Source organism: Magallana gigas, chromosome 8 (genome assembly GCF_963853765.1).
Source record: "Magallana gigas chromosome 8, xbMagGiga1.1, whole genome shotgun sequence".
Taxonomy (NCBI): domain Eukaryota; kingdom Metazoa; phylum Mollusca; class Bivalvia; order Ostreida; family Ostreidae; genus Magallana; species Magallana gigas.
In genome coordinates this window covers 11,150,684-11,163,895 of record NC_088860.1, presented here as the reverse complement: position 1 = coordinate 11,163,895, position 13,212 = coordinate 11,150,684, and the positions used below count along the sequence as shown (strand labels likewise).

General features: G+C 34.3%; 1 protein-coding gene across 1 annotated transcript; it reads right to left on the bottom strand.

Moving 5' to 3' along the window:
• Nucleotides 1–461: 461 nt before the first annotated feature.
• LOC105341451 (X-ray radiation resistance-associated protein 1) lies at nt 462–9,657 on the bottom strand. The gene is made up of 13 exons (XM_011447997.4): nt 9,503–9,657; nt 8,000–8,211; nt 7,520–7,664; nt 7,100–7,197; nt 6,538–6,683; nt 6,291–6,392; nt 5,733–6,031; nt 4,405–4,856; nt 3,705–4,283; nt 2,908–3,067; nt 2,448–2,560; nt 1,942–2,109; nt 462–1,110 (listed from the first exon to the last, which is right to left on the bottom strand). The coding sequence occupies exons 1-13, from the start codon at nt 9,606–9,608 to the stop codon at nt 994–996; spliced, it is 2,697 nt and encodes an 898-aa protein (XP_011446299.3). The 5' UTR covers nt 9,609–9,657; the 3' UTR covers nt 462–993.
• Nucleotides 9,658–13,212: the final 3,555 nt, after the last annotated feature.

Genomic DNA, 13,212 nt, shown 5'->3' with positions numbered 1-13,212 from the left:
AAAATATCTGAGGTAAATGATTCATTTTATTTCATATTTCAATAAAAAGAAAGTTTATGCTTGTATTAATTAAACGCGTTTGACAAATTATAAGTTACTTTTTACAATATCTTAATAAAACATACCTTGCCCATATACTTCAATGCAAAATTCAAGGTTTAATTAGTCGGACCATGATTAAAATTTTAAAAATTCCTTTGGTGGAGTATTTTTATTTGATAACACCTTCAAAATGATATCATGATTAAGAATATCGGACCGTTCATTTATTAGGTACAAAATGTGGTCGTTATACAGCGAATACCTTAATCAAGTTGTTCTGGAGAAGAAGCCATAAATGTAAAATGTCTACAGATGAATCGACAGAAAAATGGATGCTGGACAAAATAAGACCAAAATAGCCGTTATAAAAGCTTTCAGCTTATCGGTACATGAATTAAAAAGAACACAAGAAAAGCAGGTAGCATAATAATCATGTTTATATCTTGCACTCAAAGTTCCATATCATTTGAAACATTCATATTTTTAATGCACAAACTACACAGAGTACTGTAACTGAAAAAAAAAATCTAGATGCACAAAACAATATCACAGTGCTGTTGGACAAGGGCTAATTAGGTCAGGAAAACAAATTTACAGGGAAATGCTGTATTACCATTCACTTTTCCTTCCAACAAGGATAAAAACATTCAAAAATAAAAGGAACATCGTTATAAAGCAAGCATAGTAATTAATAGCAACTGCTCTTTTTTCCTTCCTGATAACCCTTAGAATTGCGAACACCTTTAATACGTACTATATCTCCGATTTCAATTGTTCCAAATCCTATTTAAGTTACCTAGCAATTGACAACATTTCATCCTTCCAGAAATCAAAGAAAAAAATCATAAAACATTGTATTAGTTTAGTGTTCGTTCACACAAGATTTAACACAAGGTATTTATTCATGGGATCCATTATCTAGAGAGTTAATGAATAACTTTCAATCATTATTTATTTGATTGACAAAGGTCTGTTATTTGCCAGATTCTGTAAATCCTGCATGGCTTTTTTTGCCTCTTTCGCTTCCTTCATGGAGCTAACTCTAACAGCATTGTATCGAGACTGGATCTGCGTACACGAAAAAAAGTAATTAATTAATTGATTTACAACAAATTTCATTATTTTTAAATCGTATACATGTATCTCACATAGAACTTGACAGATGCATGTACTTCAGAATAGAGTAAGTATTATATATACCGGTAATCAAATATCAACTCATTCAGTGAGGACAAGACCTAACTATACAGAGGCTGGGGGTCAACAAATTAAACATCAGATCTTCCTTAAATTTTAAGATACATGTATGATTTCTTTAGCTTTGAACTATCATTTAATAAAGAAACATTGAATGAATATATTTTCAGAGTGTTCACAAAAATTACCTTCCTGTTATAAGAAGCATGAATGTTCACAGAACTTACCTCACTGAATAGAGAGAAGCACAAACATTAAAAAAAAACTTACCTCACTGATAAGGAAGAAGCATGAATGTTCACAAAATTAACTTACCTCACTAAATAGGAAGAAGCACAAATATTCAAAAAAATTACCTAACTTGATAAGGGAGAAGCATGAATGTTTACAGAACTTACCTCATTGATAAAGTTTACAGAACTTACCTCACTGATTAATGTTCACAGAACTTACCTCACTGATTAATGTTTTATAGCACTTACCTCACTAATAAAGTTCACAGAACTTACCTCACTGATTAATGTTCACAGAACTTACCTCACTGATTAATGTTCACAGAATTCACCTCACTGATAAAGTTCACAGAACTTACATCACTGATAAAGTTCACAGAACTTACTTCACTGATTAATGTTCACAGAACTTACCTCACTGATAAAGTTCACAGAACTTTCTTCACTGATTAATGTTCACAGAACTTACCTCACTAAGGAGAACAGGAGCCTGGTTGAACTTTTTTAGTTTTCTGCTGTCCTTAAGCACACTGGAAAGATTGGCCTCCTCCGTGGTTGAGCGATTCTTAAGGCTTTCAAGCACCTCATCAATTTTCTGTTGTTTTGATTTTCGAGGAGGTTGAGGGGGCATTTGCCACTGTAAAGTAGAAGTGTAGCATAAACATTAGTATTAGACTGACATATGCTCCAGTCTTAAATAATCACAATCATGGCTTTAATTTCACTATGTTCGCGATTTAATATGGGTGTATGTGCAAATTTGAAAAAACTATCATTCAAGGAGACGCTTTTACCTGTATCAAGCAATTCCAAAAGAAAATGTTTTAGTTACATGAACATGTATTTGATGACTTATTCTCTAAAAACTAAATGTATGTATGCTGTATAATCATGTTTTTTTAGTATATCTGATGACAAATGTGTAAATACAAACTTGTACATTTGTATTTATAACAATTATTGTACATGTATTACCTTTTGATAGGGAGGCACAGGTTTGCCCACTTTGTGAAGGAGAGCCGCTGAATCTCTGTATACCAGTTCATGATTTAGTGCATACTTCAGGGCCTTGATGTTACCCTGCATATCTGTCAAAGAGAAAAACAGCTTTATGTCAAGAAATGAGATTTTAAAAGACCTGTTTGTTTGTTCCTTGAGCATTAGCTTAAATGCAGACATTGTGAATCTATCTAAATGGAAAAATAAGAAGAAATTAGAATATTAACAGTTAATTACATGAATTAATTTTCGTGGATGTAAAAACTGATACATATACATAATTCAATTAAGATGGAGAAATATTTGAATAATTGTAAATTTCAAATGATTTTAGGTAGTTCCTTGAAAATGTGAATTTTTTTAACAAAATTAAAAAACCCAAAGTTAATCAACCTGATGTCTTGTACTTTTAAAAGCGAACAAGATCAAAACAAACCTTTAGGAGCATGGAAGTCAGGGTCCTCGTCCACATCCAGGAGAATTTCGTATCCCTTGTACTTGTCTGGGACATCCTTCCGTTTGGGTCGTTTCTCAGACTTTTCCTTCCTTTTTGGCCTGACAGGGGCTGCTTTTTTCTCCTCCTCTGGTTCATCAACCTATAGTAAAAACCACGTATATCCATTTAAAATTAGCCTGTTTGAATTCTACAACATATTCTACAAATATTGTACGTCATGTTTTAAGTCAACGAATATAACATTTATTTTTTATTTTGATTCTTTGATAAGCTAATTTAGGAAAAAACAAAAACAAACTTTAATGCACTTTGCGAGTAGATGTTTAAAAATAATTCTATGTTTTACATTGCTTTCTAATGTAAAATAAGCTGTAACCCAATATACACAATTATCTCCCTTTATATTAAAAAAAAATTGGTAATTCATGAAATTTCACATGATTGTTTAATAGAAAAATAATGATTAAATCATTTGAATAAGAAAACATATTTTGATTCTATAGGTAGTCACCTACTGTGGAATCATTAGATTTCGTGGTGGCTCAATTTTCGTGGATTTCGTGGGTACCTCTCATCCATGAATTAACATCCTCCACGAATAATATATTAGGGTTATAAAGTCATATTTCGTTTTGTAGGTATAAAAAAATACACGAAATTACGTCCCCACGAACCTATAAAATTTCAGGAATCCACGAAAATTGGCCCCCACGAAATTTGATGATTCCACAGTATATAATAACCATAGTTCATAGTACTTTTGATGGGATAGATACCTGGGTCATGAAGAAAGCAGCTTCTTTCTCATCCTTCTTGTCAGCTGACTCTGCAGGTTGCTCCTCGTTGGACATCATTCTACTGTAGACAGCTGACTCTGGGATGCCAGAAGTAGTGCCTTTAGGGGGCGACTGCATCCTACTATAGACCGCAGAAGGTGGGACAGTGGAGGATTCCTCAGGGGGTGACTGCATCCTACTATAGACAGCAGAGGGGGGAACAGTGGAGGATTCTTCAGGTGGAGATTGCATCCTACTATAGACAGCTGAGGGGGGAACAGAGGTTGATGGCTCTTCTACCTGGGAGCCCATTTTCCTCAGGTCTGGGGTTGTGGGTACATTAATCGTTATTTCAGGACTCTCTGATTTTGTGCTCTCCGTGTCAAACAATTTGTTATACTGTGGTGATGGAGGAATTCCCTCTGGTTCGTCTGCCTGAGAAGGAATCGGGGGAAGTGGGGCCTGATGAAGGTCAAGGCCATCAATGGTTCGACTCTTATCCTCTTTGGGAGGAGGCGGTTCCAGCATGAGACGCTCTTCAAAAGTCAGTTTGGGGATCTTTGGAACAATTGATGAAATCTTCAAAAGAAAATTTCATTTTCATTACATGAGTTGTGTCTCAAACACTGGTGCTTAAAGAAGAATCAAGTGACAATACTTCATTAGATAAACTTGTTTCATCAAGAGAAAAATGCTGTACCTTTCGCTTTCTCTTTGGTGGCACAACAACTTGGGGCTTAGACTTGGGCTGCTCAACCTTACGTACAAGTTTAATGCCAAGCCTGGCTGTGAGGAATCGCTTCAGTAATGGAGGGTCCCCACTGTGGTCTGATGTTAGAGGGTTGTTATGGATGACCAGTTCAACCAGCATCGGCCAGGCTGCTACTGCCAAAAGAGCCTCCTCCTCAGCTATACGGTTGTGAGCCAGATTCAGGTAAGCTAGTTCTGGGAAGGGAGGCAGACCGGAGGCGAGATGGGCAGGAGGTTCCTTTGGGGCCGCTTTGTCTTTCATGTTGTTGGATTTGGACTTGACAGGAGATGGCCGAGAGGATTCTTCATCCACAGGTTCACTTTCTTGAAGATCAATGTCTTTGATAGCGTCTGACAGATCGCCAAACTCGGCTCCAACATCAGTAAAGCTGGCAAATAATTCTGTAATTTACCAAAATATAGAAAGTCAAATGATATAATGAATAGTCTGAAAATTCTATATGAAGAAGTTCATAAACGCATGAATTAATTTTACGTATTTTGAAGCATATACATGTGTATACTTTCTTAAATGTTGCTGCAGGTCTGTAGCTCCCGGTCTGAAAAAATTTGGATAGACGACCTGGGAGCTACAGTGCCTCCCATAATAAAAAACTGCTAGTTTTGGACTGATTAATCTTATTTTCACACAAATTCTGTGAAAACAATTAGAACCATTAAATTCTTCAGACAATTTACTACTGATATTGTTACTTTATTTGCCTCAGACTTACTCTGAAACATCCTAACCGACATCGGAAAATAAAGTATAGTAATTCACATCGAGATCAAGAGTCGCCATTTTTACATGTAAACAATCTGCACCACTTCACTTTACGGGGCTGGTGATGGTGTTTAAAAGAATATCAGAGGCAAGTAAAGTGACGATATCTGTAGTAAATTGTCAGAGGAATTTTTTGGAATCAAATATTTGTTCAGAATGTGTTTGGAAATGAAATTAATCAGTCCAAAAATAGCGCAATTGTTTGTACGCCGTAAATTGCAGTTTTTTACTATGGGAGGCACTATAGCTCCCAGGTCGTCCATCCGAATTTTTTCAGGCTGGGAGCTACAGACCTGCATCTATCTTAAATGTAGCATAAACGAAGACTTAAAATTATCAGATTACATAAACAGATTCTTTTTTTATATTTGCTGGTACTGAATAAATTTGACAAAAATATGATAAAATCAAGCAAGTGAAATACATGCAAGCTAAATGACACGGAAACTATTTTAAAATATGAGATATAGTGGACCCGGCACCACCAGACTCACCAGTGCTTTCAGAAGGGTTGGGCTCTTTAGGAGATTCCTCTTGTTTGGGCTCTGGTTCAATAGCTTGTTGACTTTTGACTTTTTCTGATGGAGGATCCTGCTTTTCCATCTTCTCTGGAGGAGGATTCTGAGGTTTCTGTGATTTCTGACCCCTAGCAGACCGTCTAGCCGACAACCTGGCCGATTTCTGTAGTCGTCTTGTAGACTTCTCATCGTCATTAATTATCATGGTTCCCTCCACTGACTTTAGTTGTGGGACATAGTAAATGTCATTCTTTTCTAGATTCAGGTGCTTTAGTCTGACAAAAATGAAAAACTAATAAAGACTAATTCCATCCCTAACACTCAAATCATTTATTTTAGATCACTGAAATAATTTGAAGACTTAAATAACCTGTAATTGATTAAAACTGTAATAATTAAGAAGTGCAGATGCATATTTTTTTTTTTTACAGAAGTTGCTTTGAATATTAGATAAATATAATATTTGTACATGTAGATGCTAAATTTTATAAAACCTTCCAATTTCCATCAATTGAAAAATTGAGCTTTTCATACCTTTTCAGACCTGCTAAGGCAGCAAATACCGCCACATCCGACAGACGGTTGTCATCAAGCATCAGAATCTCTAACTTTGAGTACCGCACTATCCTGGATTTACTGTGAAAGTCATTACAGAGGGAAATTTTAATTATAGAATCAAGGTTGTATATAGTCTATGGAATAAATCAATGCTTTCAAAATCGATGTGACACATTCACATACTGAAACGCAATAACTCATACATTATAACATAAATACTAACGTCTCGCGGTCCACATAGGGAAGAGCAAAATCCATTGGGATAGTGTGAAAGTTATTGCCGGTCAGATGTAGAATCTTTAGGTTTGGTAATGTTCCGAGGGTCAAAAGGTCATCCTGAGAGAGGTTGTTATAGGACAAATCTAACATCTGAAATACATTTAAAGCATGGAACATCAACTTAGCTGCATCTTCATAATCAATTTGACAAATTGGTACATGTTTGTATTAATCATAATTGTACTGTGGCTTTAACTAAAAATGTAATTAGCTTTGTTAAACAATTCAAAACGTTCCAAAAGAAGCTAGCTTTTTATTATCAAATGTTTCATTTGAATCTTTATGGTCTATAAATATTCAAAAAATAGAACTTGAGCAAAAGTATGAGGCTAGGGGTTAATTCATTTTCTAAACATTATATATATGGAATGCAGCAGTTTTCTTTTATTAGACTGTTGCTTGAATTTGCAAAATATGCAAATTTGATAAAAAAAATAAAAAAAAAGAAAGAAGAGGATTTAAATAAAAATAGGAACCCCCACCCCAAATAAAAGATTACAGCATACCTCTAAATATGGATAGTCACCGTTTTGTATCTTGACTCCCCTGAGACCATTGATAGGCATTTCTAGCTCTCTCAATATTGGAAAACCTCTGAAGGCTTCTACAATAATAAGAATGAAAATAGTAAAGCATTAATATACTCTACATCTTGACCAGAGAGTCAATATTTATCTAAGTCCTTTTTTGCCCATAATCTGAACTTGTTTTTAGATATCATATTATAAATCAAATATTATTAAATAAATACATGTTCTGCAACACACAACATTTTATATTGCTTTCAAAATTCATTGATCATTCTATCTGACTTAATATCCCACAAAACACAATATCAGATGTTTATAGCAACAAAATCTACCACCTAAATCATTCAATGGCCGTGCTAATGTAATTACTAACATATGCATGTACACATAACATACCAAAAGGTAAATAGTTCTCAGCAGCGTTGACATATGCTACACTGTCAAACAAGGCAAGGTCATCTTCTTTGACCTCCGACATCTCCTGGCCTGCGATATTGACGGAGCAGAGATCTGATGGGTCCTCCACACAACAGTGCTTCATCTGTAACAGAATTATAAATTGAAGGTAAAAAAGAAATATGTAAAACTAAGTTGTGAAAACATTATTTTCTTTCTTAAATCTTATTATCAGAAAAACTCATTCAAAACTCATAGTCACATGTATATATTAAACCTGTATATATTATTTTTTTAAAATAATTGCTTCCACAGTATGGATTTACTATTACGTCATTAGCTATATGCATGAATACAATCAGATATCTTAAGAAAAGGATGTGAAATATGATTAACCAGTAGATGTAAATATACACTTACAACGATCCTAGTATGAAGTTTTTATCATTTTTAAAAATTTACTAAATTGTTTCAATTTACCAGAAAAAATCCATCTAGAGCAGGAGCTTCTTCCTCCTCTTCTATTTCACCTTCAGCCAAACTTTGTACCGGCATGGTAATCTGAGTGCCCTCCCTTTCTGCCTTTTTTCGCTCTTCCTTGATTCTGGAGTATGTCCTTGGTTTGGCACATAGAACAGCCTTGAAGCGTCGCCTCTGCTCCGCTTTCTGTGAAACAAGCCATGCTCCACCTCCTGAATAAAAAATTAACAGAAAAGATATTTCTAATTGTATTAAAGGATTGCTGGTATAGTCATCATGGTCATATACAGGCAAACCTAAAGTTTTTGGTGTGAAGAGTAATTTTTTAAAATTTGCATTCGTGAATAAAATTTCTTTTAAATTGATATAACTGAAATGAGAGAAGAAAAAATGGAAAATTTATGTATTAAGTTCATTTGATATACCATTATGCATATGTTTTAGTTCATTGAAAAAATACTTGTCATTCTCTTTTTCTTTCAGATGATATAAGATATTTGATATGTATTAAAATATGAGCATTATATTCAGAATATTCTTATATTCAGAAATCAAAATTATTGTTGCAAGTGAGACTTTTTGTACAAATTAATGCTCAATCAAGAAAAATATGATTGAGTAGCTAAATAAACCTACTTCCTGTAGATTAAAATGCAATGTAGGTAATTCAAGCTTATACATACATGTAGCTTAATCTAGTGATTGTATTTGACCTGTTTATAGGTCTCAATAGTGTTATAGTCTGTCCCAAGATATTTTTGCCACATATTTCCTTAAATTATTCAATATTTATAAATACCTCTTGGTTCACATGATGTTAATTCATTCAATAGTATGAAAAAATCCCAAGATTTCACCTTTGAAATGCCCCTTCTATCTTGTCGGGTATCAATATACAAATTAAAATAAAAAGTCTACGGGGGTTTCCTTTGCCAAGGAGAAGAAGACGCTCGGATGATAACGTTGAAAAATTGTGTGAGGTTTCCCGATTACTTCCGAATGGAGAAAAGATGTCAACATTCCCCATTATAAATCTCTGTCGGAAATCTGCATGTTTTCGTTCCTCTGAATTTTTACGAGGGAAAAATGATATGTGTGAATGAAGTTATCTTGAAAATTTTCCCTTTCATCGATTTCAATTGCACTTCTGTCACAGGTATGTGTATTTTTATTTAAAATCGTTCAATTATGCAGCATAGCCGCATTAATATCTTGGGACAGACTATAGGCCTAAATGACCTCAATTTTATTAATGTGTTAGACCTAATCATACAATGTTACACTCTATTGCATAGCAAGTATAAAAATGATAAAGACCATTGAATTTCACATGTATTTTCCAGTTAAGTTTATCTACAGTAAAATGAAAAAATAGAGTAGTACACTATCTTTCAAACACAAAACAAAGCAAGTGCTCGGTCGTTTTAGGTGCAAGAGTTGGAAATTAAAAAAAAACAAATTACTAAGGGGAATAAAATTCGGCCAAAATAACTACGAACGAACCATCGTCCGCAGACTGAAGAATTCCTCTAACGGGGAAACAATTGGCAGCAAATGCGTCGGATTCCCCTGGATCCGCAAATTTCACCCACGGAACTGTGGCCGCCATTTTTAAACATTGCTAGGGAAACAAAAATAGTCTCGGGCATCCGAGAAAATTATATTTATTTTATTTAATTCATTTTCATGTTACACATTCGTTATCATACCTTTATATGAATATTGTTATATAAAAAATCACTAAATCTCTCATCTTTAATTTGATCCCGGGTAACTGAATCGTTGAAATATTCGCGCAATCGTATTGTACCTAAACTATGGAACAACTTGTTTATGGCGTGACGTCAGATGGCGCGAAGCGCGAACCGTCTCACGTTCGGGGACGGATCGAAGTGTCCAGATAGACGACGACGCGCGACGGCAACAGTAGGCCTAATTAAAAAAATTAACAAAATGTTTTAAAGTTAACCTGGACATGGTTGGCCACGTGATCAAATCCTGTAAATCCCGAAGGGCTGCTCAGAAGATTTGGCCCCGGGACCATAAAACTATGGGCGAATTTATTGATGAAAAACTAGTTTATACTCTGTCCCAAGATATTCTGGATTCACATTTGGCTTAATTGCTTGATATTTATAAATACCTCAGGATTCAAACGATGTTCATTCAAAAGTATGAAAAATTTCCAAGATTTCTCAGTCGAAACGCCCCTGTTAGCTTATCAGGTTTCAATACAATGCTAAAAAATGTGATGTCGACGGAGATTTTGTATTGCAGCAAGCCCGGATGATAACGTTGAAAAATTGCGCGATGTATTCCGAGTGTACTAGTATTCCGAATGGAAAAAAGATGTATATGGCGAATTTATTGATCAAAAACTAGTTTAGGTTTTAATTTGGTTTTGCAAACTTTTCGTTTATTTGCAAAACTGGTTTTGAACTAGTTTGAAACTAAAACTAGTTTTTGTATTTATTGGCTTTAAACTGAAACAAGTTTCCAGGAAACCTAGCTAAAACCACCTCCGAGTGCGGTTTCAGGGGTTTTAAATCCTTTCAAGATGGTGGAAAGAGAGGTGTTCGAAAGAGAGTTGTTGATACTCAAGTGGGGCACATGACTCAGCAAAGCATATGGGTATCGTCCTAACGTTAAACATATGTGTCTCAAAGGATCTATGATAGTACATATAGTACTAACCAAAATAATAATGTGGAAGAGATGGAGCGATTCCATTAATACTAACACTGAGAAATACCCTTTGCAATTTACAACAGTCAAAGGAAATATTTTCAAAGTGGTTGATAAAAAAAAAAATTCATTGAAAAATCTGCTCGTAACATTTTGTTTTAGTACACATTGTAATGCATATAATAAGATCGCCTGTCTATTTCATTGCTGGCCACTCAACCACGGCTCTTTAAAATCAACAAGATTTGTCTGGCTTTTGAGCTAAGACCACGTAATTGGTGCATATTTCAATTGAAACCAGTGTCATTTTTAACTTCTTTCAAACGCCTTGAGTGAACCAAATGATCTCTATTGATATACGTGTAGAAAAATGAATATTAATAGTTTTTCATAGCAGCATTCACTTTTTCATATTATTTATGTGGTGTTAAAAGCCAATTTTGCCATGAGTTCGCAGAATACCCTAATATGTGAGATTTGCCAGAAGAAAAAAATGTCTGCATTGTTTACTAGAGATTAAAGACTTTCATGCAAATGCAGATGAGTCCAAAGATTATCTTCTTCGAATTCCAAGAACAAATCCAGTAGGTATGCGAGTGCAATGATAGCCATTTTTCTAAACTAACTTTCCATTAAGTGCTAAACATTCAAACCATCGAACTGGTTTCAAACAGATATGAAACTATTATCAAACCATAAACCTAAACTCGAACTAGTTTTTGATCAATAAATTCGCCCAAACATTCCCCATTATAAATCTCCGTAAGGAATCTGTTTTCGTTCCTGTGAATTTTTCCGAGTGAAAGATGATAATGTGTCAATGAAATTATCCTGGAAAATATTCCTTTCAACTATATATTTCAATTGCATTTCTTTCACAGGTATGTGTATTTTTAATAAAAATCGTCCAAATGTGTTGCATAAATATCTTGGGACAGACTATAGGTTTTAATTCGGTTTTGCAAACTTTTCATTTATCTGCAGAACTGGTTTTGAACAAGTTTCAAACCAAAACTAGTTTTTGTATTTTTCGGCTTTAAACTGAAACTAGTTTCCGGGAAACCTAAAACCACCTAGGGTGTGGTTTCGGTAGTTTTAAATCTTTTCAAGATGGCAGAAAAGAACGTGTTCGAAAGTGAATTGTTGATTCTCAAGTGTGGAACATGCGGAAAAGAATTCAACCAAATACAGGAATTCTCTGCTCATATTTGCTGCGAAAGAAGGGGTGAGAAATCAGTTTGTTTTATGTATAAAAAAAACTTGGTTAGGATCTTTAAAGATTTTTGCCACGCGAATTTGTTCAGTTTTTCGTACAAAAACACGTGTTGTTGAAGGCCCTAGCGAACTGTTTATCGAAATGGATAAAAAAGAATGTCGTTTTTTAAAATTGAGTTTACATTGTATGAGTATATTATGGATTATTATGCCTCCTGTCAGTTTGTCACTATATATTCAATACTCATCTAATTTCGCATAGTATCAAAGGATTTATATAGCGTAAGTATACTATGCCGAAATAGAGCACGGCAAATGTTTTCAACGAAAACCTATCAAGCGCCGACAGCGGGATTCGAACTCACGATGCTAAAATCATTCCATCTTGAAGCCCAAAGCGGTACCGCTACGCTAAATTAGCTGTTGTAATAATCAACTGTATTTTTATATATAAAACGTAGATATACAATTAAAATTATTCATTTTTCCAAAAACACTTTATTATTGGCGGTAATTTTAAAGTTTAAGTTTCTTATAAACTTTTGAACAAATTGATTGAACATTTTTCAAAGAAATTCTACATGAGAATCACAAAAACGCTTTTTTAAATGACGCTTGATAAAGAATGTACAAGAAAAGCATTCAATGAGATTTCGTCTGCTAAACATTTCGAGATTTCTCGGTAAGGCCAAACGTCTCTCATATCTTGAAAAGAACATAAACCTTTGTTGACTTTTTATTGTACAACAACTTGTTGATTAAATAAACAATCAAATCAATTGATTAATTTGAAAAAAAATCAAACGCTTGCTTTTCAAGTGATTATTTTTAGGGACTTGTCAACACTCGAACGTCACAGCTACTGATAGCAAAACACGTCAGTATATTCAACAGTCGGCATAATAATAACCGTGAATAGTGTTGTGTTGTGCATGTACTATGCCTAAATAGTAGTCAGGGTTTGATACATAGTGCACTCGCCTCCGGCTCGTGCACTATGTATCAAACCCTGACTACTATTTAGGCATAGTACATGCACAACACAACACTATTATATAAACAGAATGATTATGTTTTACAAAAGTTTGCTTTTGAATATCGAACTATTTTGAAATGTTCATGATATAGGGCTAAAGGCTTAATCAATAAACAGCTGAGAGCAGTATAAAAATTTTACCCGAAGAAACTTAGAGAAAAACATTTCAATGAAAGCTGACATGAATTCATAAAAGCCTGAAATCTGCTACAAGTCCTTCAAATTTTAAGCAAAGAACGAAAGACAGAAGTTCAAAAGATAAAAACAAAAGCCAAAT